General features: G+C 58.9%; 1 protein-coding gene across 3 annotated transcripts in view; it reads right to left on the bottom strand.

The window, feature by feature from the left end:
* The window catches only part of RAB11FIP5 (RAB11 family interacting protein 5), a 36,334-nt gene that overhangs the window by 8,378 nt on the left and 15,410 nt on the right, over positions 1–12,546 (bottom strand). For all 3 annotated transcript variants that reach the window (XM_002709753.5, XM_017340671.3, XM_017340672.3), the window contains exons 2-3: positions 5,164–5,600; positions 4,366–5,053 (exon numbers count right to left, since the gene is read on the bottom strand). In XM_002709753.5, coding sequence (XP_002709799.1) covers positions 4,366–5,053; positions 5,164–5,600 — 1,125 coding nt within the window. The remainder of the gene's footprint in view (positions 1–4,365; positions 5,054–5,163; positions 5,601–12,546) is intronic.

Here is a 12,546-nt window from a genome sequence, read left to right as displayed (position 1 = left end):
AACAGGGACATAGAGGCTAGAACGGTGCAGGGGAAAAGGGTGATCAAACGCCCCCAGTTTTCGGCAGTCTGACAGTGGCTGGCTCAAAATCGAGCCTAATGTCAGACCAGGCCGCAGGAGCCTCCCTCACTGCTGCCTGAGCAGTGTCCCAGCTCCCAGCTGAGTCCCAGCCCCCTTCCCTGACCCCTGGCTGCCCATGGAACACCCTGGGGAAAGCTTACACATCTCTCTTCTCCAGCAGCACCCTCTGCAGGGAACGAGGGGGTGAGCTTAGGTGGCAGGAGCCGGGCTCCGACAGACAAGGCACCAGGGACACTGTTAGAGCGGGATGGGCACCTGGGGAAAATGCCAAGCTGCCGGGGGCCCAGGACAGGGCAGGCCCACACAGCGACGGGCAGGCGTCCACTCAACTGGAGCAGAGCGGGCTCCCAAGGCCAACGGGCACAAGGGAGCAGTCAGGCTCACAGGCCACACACGGCCTGCTCCAAACCCAGGGGTCTGACCTAGTCTCTAGAGATTCTTACAGCCCCCACAATAACTTCCCATCTGAGGGAGGCTCCCGGTCCCCTCCAGCTGTGAGACAGGGGAGGAGGGAGGTGAAAGCTCATGTCCTCTCCCAGCCCACCTGGGCCTCCCAGCGCCACGCTGCTCTAGGACACAGTGTAGGGGGAGGTTCCAGAGCCCAGCACCAGCAGTGCCCCTGCTCCCTTCATTCCCAGTGGGCCCCAGGGCCCCAGCAGCGGTGCCGGCCTCGAGGACAAGGACTCTGCCCCCACCCATACCCTGCTGCAGCTTCTGTACCAGGCACAGTCCTGACCCAGGAATGGGGCTGGGGCACTCGGAGCTGCCCTTCCCTGGCCTCTGCTATGACCAGCGGCCAGGGAGTCCCATCAGATTCTCCCAAGAGTGGCCAGCTCATCCCACAGCTCCACTCACCCTCCCAGGCTTGAGCAATCTGGCTGGCGGCAGGAGCTGCAGGGAGAGGGGCACCAGTGAAACAGCCCAGAAGCCCCAGGCCAGGCCCAGAAGTCGGCCTCCTCCCACTGCTCCCCAGAGAGGTACAGGCTCCCGTTGGTAGGGAACCAGCAAAGGGCTCTCTCTAGAGGCTGGGGCTCCAGGCACCAGGCCTGGCCGGCTTCCCGGAGCAGTCGGTGCCTCTGAGGGCCACTGGGCGTGTGGTACACCTTCCTGGCCCTACTGCACACCGAGTGCACAGCCCCTCCCTGCCACTCCATGTGGTCCAGGCCTGAGGCCTGCTCCTGGGCATGGTTAACCTGCAGACAGCCACGCTCACTCAGGGGACAGAGACGGACACTTGCATGTCTGGCAAGTCTCCCTGGCCCCAGCAGTGCGGGCAGCTAAATCTGCTGATTTCTCTTCTCTTCTAGGACCAAATGCTGGGGAAAGAAACCCCAAGTTCAAGGGTCTCTGCACCTTGCCCCTGAAGGACTAACACTTAGGGCCAGCAGGGACCTCAAGATGACCAGACAAAGCTGCCGCTTAATGCAGCCATCATCTGCTTCCTTGGATACTTCAGCCCCACACCAGGGTGCCACCTCAGTCACTGGGTGTTACCAGCAGGCACCTCCTGGCCACACTGAGATGGGCTCTGTGCCCTTCCTTCTCCAAGCATCAGTCCTAGGGGAATGTGGGGTGCGACTGGGCCCACAGAGGTGCCCCACCAGGCTGTCCCACAAAAGGCCTGAGGAGGCCTGCAAGGCATGCCCAGCCCTGCCCAGCCCTGCCCTGTGCCCTTCAGCCATGCCCCCAGGCCCCAACTGCCCAGACTCTTCCTGAGGTGTTTCCCAGTGTCCAGGAGGCTGGACACATCCTCATTCCTCCTCTGGGCACAATCAGGTGACACGGGGGCCTCATTAGCCACAGGGGTAGACCATGTGATTTGTCTCTGAAACAAGAACACTTAATACAGCAACCATGCCAGCAAAACAGGCAAGGCCACGCTGATGCCAAGTGACTGGACACATGAGTGAGTCCTCATTTACCCACTAAGAATGCAACCTGAGGCCCCGAGCGCTCTCGCAGGGCCTACGCCCATGAGAAAAGCCGGGTACTCACCTGTGCTCCCTGACTATGCACAGGGGGCGGGGGCGACAGGGGCTGACACCATGGTCTTGCCTGTCCTCAAACACCCAGCCGCAGCCCATGCCACAGTTCAGTGGGAATGGCCGGAAGCAGGGCTGGTGGGCAGGGGTGAGTCCTGAGGCCCAGATAAAAGCTTAGTCTCCTCAACTTCCCTCGTTCCCCCGCCAGACACACCCTGCTGGGGCCAGCAGGCGGGAGCCATGTGAGGAAGGACAGGAGGACCACCCCTGGGAAGCCCCCATCCTCGGGCCCTGCTGCTCTCTTCTGCCTTCTCCCACGGCAGCCTTTATCTGGATACCGCACTCTTACAGCTTCAGGCTTCTCCCTGGGGCATCGGTGCCGCATGGGAGCACTAGAGGGCGCCGCTGCCCTTACAATGATCGCCGGGAGCCGCAGGGCAGAGCGCCCAAACCTCTGGCCCTCTGGAGGGGCTCTCTGGGTTCCGGCGGGAGACCCTGCAGCTACTGAGCCTCCTAGTTCAGAGTCCAACCTGCAGCTTCCAGCTGTGAGCCTCCCCTCCTTCAAGGCACGTGGGGCCAGTGCTGCTGACGGGGCTCACTGTCCAGCTCTCGCCTATCTGGTCCAGGCCAGGCCACTTTACCCAAAGAACAGCCCTTCTCCACTCTGCCTGGATGCCCAACCCCAGAGCCTACCCCTGCAGCTGCCACCTTCAAATGGGCCCCCAAGGAGGGCAGGGAGGTCCTAGGTGCCCACAGCCTCCTGAGGACAAGGACAAGGTTCAGAATTCAAGGGGAGCAGGAGAGAAACATCAGCCTCCGGGTGTTGATCTGTGACCCAAGTTCTCCAGACTCTGAAAGGCCATGAGGAGCACGGAGAAGGAAGAGGGGGCCAATCAGCATCCCAGGAGTGGCCACCACGCTAGCTCTACATCAATGTGGTCACGGCCAGCAGGTGCCTGGATGATCACCTCCATACCTCACAGAAATGGCCCCACCTCCGCTCCCCCACGGACACCACTGAATGCAGAGCCCCCAGCACCTCCTAGATCTCCTGCCAACTCCAAATCCCTCTAGGTGCCACAGAGGCACCAGGCTCAGGCTGGGCAGACAGAGACCCATCATCCCCGCCTCTCCTCTCCTCTCCTCAACTGCAGACGGCCAGCCGCTCCCTGGGTTCCAGGGAGCAAGGGCAGGTGGGGGGTGGGGTACAAAAGCTTCCACCCCAAGCAGGGGGAAAGGGTGGCAGCTCCTCGGGCCTGATCTAGCTTCACACCTGGCATCCAGAAGGCTCTACCAGCACTGCCACCAGGCCAAGGCCCAGACCCAGGAATGCCTGCTTCCCCCTCACCCCTCAGCACTGGGAATTTCACAGGGAAAGAGAAAAGCTGGGACGGCAGCGTTCAGAGGCCCTCCCTCTGCCCGGTCTCTCACCCTTCGCCACTGAACCCTGCCTCCCCACCCCACCTCCTGTCTCCATTTCCATGGAGGTGGACGCAGGTTTGCTCAGGGAGTACAAGCAGCCGCCCTGCCACACCGGCTGGGGTAGCCACACATGCTGCCTGTCCAGGGCCTGAGAAAGAGGGGACCTGCACTTGTGACCGCCGCCTGGAGCCCCGCCCCAGGCTCAAAGTTAGGAGGAGGCGGAGGGGCCAGGGTGAGGGTGACAGGCTGTGCCCAGGGTTCGAGCCGGAAAACCCGGCACGTTCGCAGCAGAGTATCTGTCATCAGCACTTCCCACAGTGCCACACTCTAAGATGAGACACACCAGAGAGGGCCGCAGCCGCCACGCATGGCCAAGGCCAAGGCCAAGGTTACACATTTCAGGAAGCTGCACTCAGTCTCTGGCCAGGCTGGGAAGCAAATGGAGATGAGAGCAGGAAGCAAGGAGCAGCTCTCAGAGGAAAAGGCTCACAGAGCTGATAGGACAGCTGGGGCCAGGTCCAGCTTCAGAGACGGGGGACACGAGAGGGTTGCAGGCCCCAGCCCTCACTTTTCTACGTGCCAAGGCTTCCTTACCTTGCAGCCAAGAAGCCAAAAATCCATACAAACGGCCCCTCCCTGGAGGGTGGGCGTGCAGCGAGGCCGGGCTGAGGACTTGGACCCTTCCGTCCATGGGACCCTCAGAGCACGGTGCCCTCGCAACTCCCCTGTGTCTGTGCAGAGAGCCTGGGCTTGGGCAGGTGCCGCGGTTTCCCATGCAAAGCCAGCGCACAGCAGCCTGCCAAGGCCCCTGCTCCAGGACGCAGGTTCCAACTCCCTGGGAGTCTCCCCAGGAGCAAAGCTGGCCCTGCTCAACACCCACCTGGGTTTCTGGGTAGGTTCCTTGGCTTCTCTCAAACCGAACCAGCTGCTCTTGGTCTTCTCCTCCCCGCTGGAGGGGTGGTGGGGAGAGGCCCCCAGAGTGGGAGCCGCCTTCTCTCCCACAGAGCCCCGGCGTCCCAGCTCGCTGCGACTCAGCCCCGGGTGGTGGTGGTGGAAGAGCCCCATCCGAGGCTTGCGCTCCTCCTTCCGGGCTCCTTCCTTCTCTACCACAGCCTCAGGGGGGGCCACGATGGGAGTGGCGACCTGCACTGGCTTCCCCTCGGTGGGCAGGGCCCCCTCCTCCTCCCGGGAGCGGCCGGCCAGCGCTTTGGCCTGGGCGCTCCGCTCCTGTCCGGCCACTGCCTCTGAGCTGCTGGCGCTGCGGCTGCCTCTGCCCCAAGAGTCATCCGTGGAGCGAGGCGCGTCCTCCGAGGGCCGGGAAGAGACGCCGTGCAGGGAGCTGGAGGGTGGCAAGGGGCCCGAGATGGAGCTGCGGTGCCGCGGGGGGCCCTGGGGCTCCTCGTTGTAGATGTGGCTCCCGTTGACACAGAGCGAGGAGCGGGAGGCGGCATCCAGGTGGCCCTGGAGGTCCAGGAGAGCCCGAGGAGGGGCGGCGCGCACCTGGCTGGCCTCGTCACTGTAGGTCCTCTTATGGGCAAGCAACTTGGGGGAGGGTGCAGGGTCCCTGCCTGAAATGGAAACACACGTGGGGTCAGCACCGGGGAGGCAGGAAGCCGGTGCCTGGCCGTGGGCCGTGGGCCTTCCCCACCCCACCCCCACAGGGGAGAGGCATGCTCACCGCCTTCTGAGGACAGCCAGCTGCTGCGGCTGGGCGAGCGGGTGAGGAGCTCGGCCGCCGGGCCCTGGTAGGCCAGGCTCCCGCTGGCCGAGGACAGGGTGCTGTCGGAGCCCAGCGAGGTGTTGGACTGGGTCAGCGAGGACTTGCGCAGCTTGTTGCGGAGGAAGAAGCCCTTAGCCTTGCCCATCTTGCTCAGGCTGCCCAGCTCGGGGTCCTCCAGGGCACTGCTGGGGAGGATGGCGGAGGCAGACTCCAGGTCAAACTTCTTCTTGCCCTTCATCTTGTCCTTGATCTTGCTGAAGGGGGAGCGCGGCTTGTCCTTCATGGACAGGTCAAACATGCTGGCGCTCAAGTTGTTGCGGGTGAACTGGATGGTGACTTGAATCTCCCCGCGTTCTTTCTCCTTCTTGCCTGCCTTGGAGTGCAGCTTGTACCACCTGCGGGAAGAGGGGAGCGGGCAGAGCTCTCAGCACAAGCCAGGGAACCCCACAGGGCCCCGGCTGACTGCCTTTTCCCACGGGTTCTTGCTCCCCACACTGGCCACTGGCATAGCTGAGAATGTAGCCTGGACTTTCCCACAATGAAAAAAACCACATCCTGAGTAGGGGAAGCTCCTCAGGGGCCACCAAGCAGGACAGTGGCCACCACACCATGCCCCTCACCCACCCCAATGCTTGTCCCTGGAGCTCGGAGACACCCCCTTCAGCTCCATCCCTTACATCTGAAACTCTGAGGCCCAGAGGGGTGAACTGGGCCTGGGAGGAGACCCCATATCTGGAGGCCCCTGGCACAGAAAGACCTACCCACATTTTCCCCTCTTTATGTCACTTCCTCTGGCCACTGCCAGCCAAAGCTCTACTCTGAGCCACCAGTGAGCCCAGAAAAGAACGCAGAGGCCCGGGCCCAGAAATAGCAGTGCACTGAGACACGCACACACCCCACACCCACACACTGACTCACCCCCAGGTCCTGCCAGGGGTACCCTGTGGCGGGAGGAAGAGACGGGAGTGGCAGAAAGAGGCCACTGAAGAGGCCCAGGGCAGAGGATGGGCACTCAAATCCACTGAGCAACTACAGTGTTGTGACCCATAAAAGACTCTATGCCCATTTTATAGATGAGGAGGTTGAAGCTCTAAGGTAAGGTAATTCCTCCAAGAACAAGCAGCCAGTGAAAGAGAGGGGAGACTCAGAGCCAGGTTTTCATTATACCAAAGCCCATTCTTCCCATTACATAAGAGATCCCTGGTACCCGTGACCCCAGACACACGTGATCCCTGACACACACGATGCTCCCACACCACAGAGGACGGCAACTTCTTAGAAAACCAAACACTCTAGTCACGCAAGGAGCCATGGCCCTCCCTGGTATCTGCCCAAGTGAGGTGAAAACCCATGTCCATGAGAAAACCTGCACACAAATGTCTACAGCAGCTCCACTCACACATGCCAAAGGGCAGAAGCATCCAAGACGCCCTTCTGTAGAGCAAATGGATAGATCACGCTGCTTCCAGGTAACAGAGGCCCACACAGCAAACTCTCAGGCTGTGAGAAGACATGGGAGGGCCTTCAGGGCACAAGCGAAAGAAGCCAACCTGAAGAGGCTTCGTACATGCAGATTCCACCATGTGCCACTCTGCTAGAGACAGGGAAAAGATGGGTGGCCGACGCGGGTCTGCAGGGTGGCAGGCCGGGGAGCACAGGGCAGCCAAACTGCCTACCTTCCACCCATTTTTTGTAAAATTACCATTACACTAAAAAATAAACTAAATTTTAAAAAGGAAAAAAAGGGCAGAAAATACAAAAAGGAAGGAACCATGAAATACAAGTTTTCCTGAACTGAAGACTTACGCGAGCTCCAACACAAAAAGCCCCCAAGTAGGGGCCAGTACTTTGGTCTGGTAGGTTAATCCTCCGCCTGTGGCACCGGCATCCTATATGGGAGCCAGTACTAGTCCCAGCTGCTCCCCTTCTGATCCAGCTCTCTGCTATGGCCTGGGAAAGCAGTGGACAATGGTCCAAGTCCTTGGGCCCCTGCACTCACATGGGAGACCCGGAAGAAGCTCCTGGCTCCTGGCTTCAGATTGGTGCAGCTCCGGCCATTATGGCCATTTGGGGAGAATCAGCAGACGGAAGACCTTTCTCTCTGTCTCTCCTTCTCACTGTCTATAACTACCTCTCAAATAAATAAATAAAATCTTAAAAAAAAAAAAGCCCCCAAAGGAGTGGGCGTTTAGCCTGGAGGTAAAGATGCCTGCACCCCACATCAGAGTCCTGACCCCGTATTCCAGCCAATGCAGGCCCTGGGAGACAGTGATGATGGCTCAAGTAATTGAGTTCCTGCCACCCACATGGGAGATCTGGATTGAAGTCCCAGCTCCTGGCTCCGGCCCGGCTCTGGCCCGGCTCTGGCTGTTGTGGGATTCCGAAGAGTGAGGTAGTGGGTGGAAGCTCAGTCTATGTCTATCTGTCCTGCTCTTTCTGCGCCTCAAATCAACACAGTAATTTTTTTTATTTTTATTTATTTATTTATTGACAGGCAGAGTGGACAGTGAGAGAGAGAGACAGAGAGAAAGGTCTTCCTTTGCCATTGGTTCACCCTCCAATGGCCGCCGCGGCCGGCGCGCTGCAGCCAGCGCACCGCGCTGATCCAATGGCAGGAGCCAGGTACTTATCCTGGTCTCCCATGGGGTGCAGGGCCCAAGTACTTGGGCCATCCTCCACTGCACTCCCTGGCCACAGCAGAGAGCTGGCCTGGAAGAGGGGCAACCGGGACAGAATCCGGCGCCCCGACCGGGACTAGAACCCGGTGTGCCGGCACCGCAAGGTGGAGGATTAGGCTAGTGAGCCGCGGCACTGGCCTCAACACAGTAATTTTTAAGAAGTCTGAAAGCCTCAAGTATGCAGCACTATGACTAAAGACAGACTCAAGCCAAAAGATGTCACCACGAGGGTTCTGACCCTTGCCAAACGCAGCAAGGAGGCCCAGACTCCCATCAAGGGGAAAGAGACACCAGCGTCGGGACAGCACTGCAGCCCTCTACTGCAGCACGGACACACAGGGCGCAGTGCCACGTCCCATCGGAGTGGAAAACTCCCCAGCCCCCAGCTCTAGATCCAGCCAATCAAGCAAGGGAGACCACAACCTGAAAAAGTGGTCAGATGTCACCAGAGGGTGCAGAAGACCCTTGAGATACACACACGTGCAAACACACCCTGCACCCACACCCACACCCACACCACGTGCACACACACCTACACCCTCTCACACTTCACATACACCACACACACACACATGCGTCACAAGCACAGGCACACCCCCACACAGGCACATACACCACATGCCCACGCATACCCTGGTCAGTGGCATAGGGGTCATTGCTCCCCTGGGAGCCACCCACCCAGGCTTTGGATAGACACAAAGGGGTTAGGAGTGGGCAGTCCATTGTACAAAAGTTCCTGAGGATTCAAATATCCAGACCTGAGTCACTGTGAGGGCGTGCTGGCAGCAGTGGCTGGTTTCAGTTTGTTTCTGAACATTGCAGACGTGTTTCTGGCGGTCTCCCCACCTCCAGCTGCACCCCTTTGGAAGAGTCCATGTTGACTAGACCCTCGCAAGGTCATCAGGGGCTGGGGCCTGGTTCCTCCCAGGGCCCCACTTGGAGGCCTGAGCAGAGGGTGCCTGGGCTGCAGTCTCCCTCTCAGATCTCGGGGGCCAGGCCCTGGGAAGGCAAGCTCAGGACAGGCGGCAGCTCACACAGCAGGGCAGAGGACCGTGCTGGGAGGCCGTGGGTGCCTGCATGAGCCAGGGCGGGAAGTGCTGAGCGAGACAGACGGGCTGTGTGTGAGGGGGTTCACAGGGGCCCCAGGGGAGGTTCAGCACAGAGCAGCCCGCCAGCACAACATCCTCAGCCCTTACTTGCTCAACCCAGCGTGCACCTTGGGCCTGACCCTGTTAACTCCCACTTCTCGAGGGCCCAAGTCCTTCCTAAACCTGGATGAGGCCCCAGTCATTGGGCACAGCAAGATCCTGGGAGGTGGGGTCAGGGGGCACGGATGAACACCAGCCCCAGACCAGTCAGGCCCCGACTGAGAAACGGGAACCAACGAGCCCCAACAGCCTCCACCGGGCTCAGCAGTCTGGGGCTGGGAGCCCCGCTGGTCCCAGTCCACACAACGGCCCCAAGTGGGCCTCTCTCTGGGTGAGAGCACCTGCGCTTGTCCTGCTTGGCTTTTTTGTAAGGAGCACACGGACGGCTGTCACAGGAACAAGAGGGCGACAGGAGCATGGTCGACCGCTTCAGAGAGCTCGGAGGAGCTGAGCCCCTCTCCACAATCACGCTCGCCAGGCAGGAGGCAGGGCGGAGATCCTGCCCAGTACATCCCTGACACCCACCCAGTTCCTCAGCCCGAGGCACATAAATCCCCCACCCGCACGCCCTTCCTATGGGTGGCCAACCGCTCCACCTGCAGCCCACCCATCCCCACTCTCACACAGTCGGGGGAATCTAGCTCTCCAAGCCCCAGGCTCCACCTGCTCAGGACACAAGGGTCGATAAAGATGATGAACAGCTGGGCCTTCTCCCAGATGGCTCTGCAGCCACGGCATGACAGAAGAGTCCCTACACCTGGACACACGATGGACACTGCTTCAGGAGAGACACGCACCAGGGCTTCTCAAACTGCCAAGTGAAAAAAATCACTGCAAATGCTGGGCAGGGAGTTTGGCGCAGCAGTTAAGGCGCTGCTTGGGACATCCACATCCCATACTGGAGTGCCTGGAATCCAGTCCCAGCTCCATTTCCAAATCCAGCTTCCGCTAAAGTACACCCTGGGAGGCAGCAGGTGTCAGTTCAAGCAGAGGGTCCTTGCCACCCACATGGGAGACCTGGAGTGAGCGCCTGGTTCCTGCTTTCTACCTGGCCCAGCCCCAGGAGTGAATAACACAAAAGCACACTCTCTCCCTTTCAAATAATTTTTCAGATTTATTTATTTATTTATTTGAAAGAGTTACACAGAGAGAGAAGGAGAGGCAGAGAGAGAGAGAGAGTGGTCTTCCATCCACTGGTTCACTCCCCAATTGGCTGCAACAGCTGGAGCTGGGACAATCCGAAGCCAGGAGCCAGGAGCTTCTTCTGGGTCTCCCACACAGGTGCAGGGGCCCAAGGACTTGGGCCATCTTCCGCTGCTTTCCCAGGCCATAGCAGAGAGCTGGATCAGAAATGGAGCAGCCGGGACTAGAACCGGCACCCATATGGGATGCCGGCACTGCAAGTGGAGGCTTTACCCGCTATGCCACAATGCTAGCCTCATAAATAATTTTTTTAATGCAGATTCTGACAACCTATGTGCAGATGGGCCCAGAAGGTCCCACTTCTGCCCAGCTCCTCAGACCACACCAGAGTGGAGGGATACACACGAGGGGGTATGAGACCAGCCAGAGTCAATCTACCAAGTACCCGTGGTAGGCTTGGCTCCACACCTCTTCAACCCACCCAGTTGAGGAAATGGGATCATTAATTCCAGTTTGCAGTTCAGGGAATTACATTGTGTAGAGTCCCAAGACCACGCAGTTGGTAAGTGCTAGAGTCAGAACTTTTTCCTATTTTTTTTTTTTAAAGATTATTTATTTGAAAGGCAGAGTTAGAGAGAGAGAAGAAGAGAGATCTCCCCACAAATGGCTGCAAAAGCCCAGGCCCAGCCAGGTCAAATCCAGGAACAAGGAATTCACCTGGGTTTGCTCACGAGAGTGGCAGGGGCCCAAGTAACTGGGCCACTTTCCACTATTTTTTTTTTCCTTTTCTTTCTTTCTTTCTTTCTTTCTTTCTTTCTTTCTTTCTTTCTTTCTTTCTTTCTTTCTTTCTTTCTTTCTTTCTTCCTTTCTTCCTTTCTTTCTTTCTTTCTTTCTTTTTTTTCTTTTTTTTTTTTTTTGACAGGCAGAGTTAGACAGTGAGAGAGAGAGAGAGAAAGGTCTTCCTTCCGTTGGTTCACCCCACAAATGGCCGCTACAGCTGGCATGTTGTGCCAACCCAAAGCCAGGAGCCAGGTGTTTCCTCCTGGTCTCCCATGCGGGTGCAGGGCCCAAGTACTTGGGCCATCCTCCACTGCACTCCTGGGCCACAGCAGAGAGCTGGAATGGAAGAGGGGCAACCGGGACAGAATCCGGCACCCCAACCGGGACTAAAACCGGGGTGCCAGTGCCACAGGTGGAGAATTAGCCTAATGAGCCACGGCGCCGGCCCACTTTCCACTATTTTCCCAGGCATATTAGCAGGGAGTCGGGTGGGAAGTGGAGCAGCCAGAACCAAACTTGTGCTCATCTGGGATGCTAGCGCTGAAGACAGTGGCTTGACCCACTGCACCACACCATCAGTCCCTGGGGTTGGAACTTGAACATGAAGATGACCGACTCCAAGCTCCTGCCCTTATCATTCAAGGTGTAGCCTCTCTCAGGGAGCTGAAGGCAAACAGTCTTGGCTCTGGGCACCCACAGGGGACAGAGGCTGGAAAAGGCCAGGGTCCATCAGAGCCCTGACGAGGCGGGGGGGGGGGGGTTTGGAGACCAAGCCCCCCTTTCTAAAGGTTGACACAACACAGGAACACATTGCCCACGGGGCACTGAGGGAACCTCAGGGTTTTGTCCTATCCCTCAAGTCTTTGAGAGCAGCCCGGCCTCCCCTGATAGCCACCACAGAGCTGCATTCCTGGGTGGGCAGTAATTGGCTCTAACAGGGGCCCCTGCTCGGCTGAAGTACCTCCCCCAGGCTTCTCTGCCTGACAAAGTTCAGCAGGCCCAGCATGGACTTGGGACTCGGCCTCAGCCTCCTCCCCCAACCTCCCCAGGTGCAGAGGACAAAGACGGGATGGGAGCAGTGGGAGGTGACAAGGTTGCTCATTTGTCACTAAGATGAGGATCTAGATGTTCACGCTGCCTGTCTGGGCTCCGGGCACTCACACCCAGCTCTCTGCCTGTCTCTCGGGAACACAAGTGGAAGAACAGCTGACGCAGTATAACCAGGGAAGCCCCAGCCTCCGGGGAGAGCCAACCTGGGGCTGCCATCCAACACGCCCCTGCAGGTGCTGGGGGATTCTCGGCAGAACCAGGGAGCTGAGGGCTGTGAGCAGCTGCAGCCAGCACACACCTGCCTCTCCCCGCAACTCTGTGTCTTAACAGTGATAAACTCAGACCCCTCTCTGGGCCCCTGCCCACCCTTCATTCCAGACCTCAAGCCCAGGAACCTGCTTTGTCTCTTTCCCTGCCCCCTTGCACCCTAGATCTAAACTTTGAGCTCTGTTAGCTCTGCCTGCAAATGATCTCCAGGATTCAACTCCTCTCTCCTGCAGCCCAGACCATGGACTCCGCCCTGCTGGGCACTGCGATGTCCT

This window comes from Oryctolagus cuniculus, chromosome 2, assembly GCF_964237555.1.
Source record: "Oryctolagus cuniculus chromosome 2, mOryCun1.1, whole genome shotgun sequence".
Classification (NCBI taxonomy): Eukaryota; Metazoa; Chordata; class Mammalia; order Lagomorpha; family Leporidae; genus Oryctolagus; species Oryctolagus cuniculus.
Note: the sequence above shows the minus strand (reverse complement) of the source record. Positions and strands in the feature narration are given on the sequence as shown.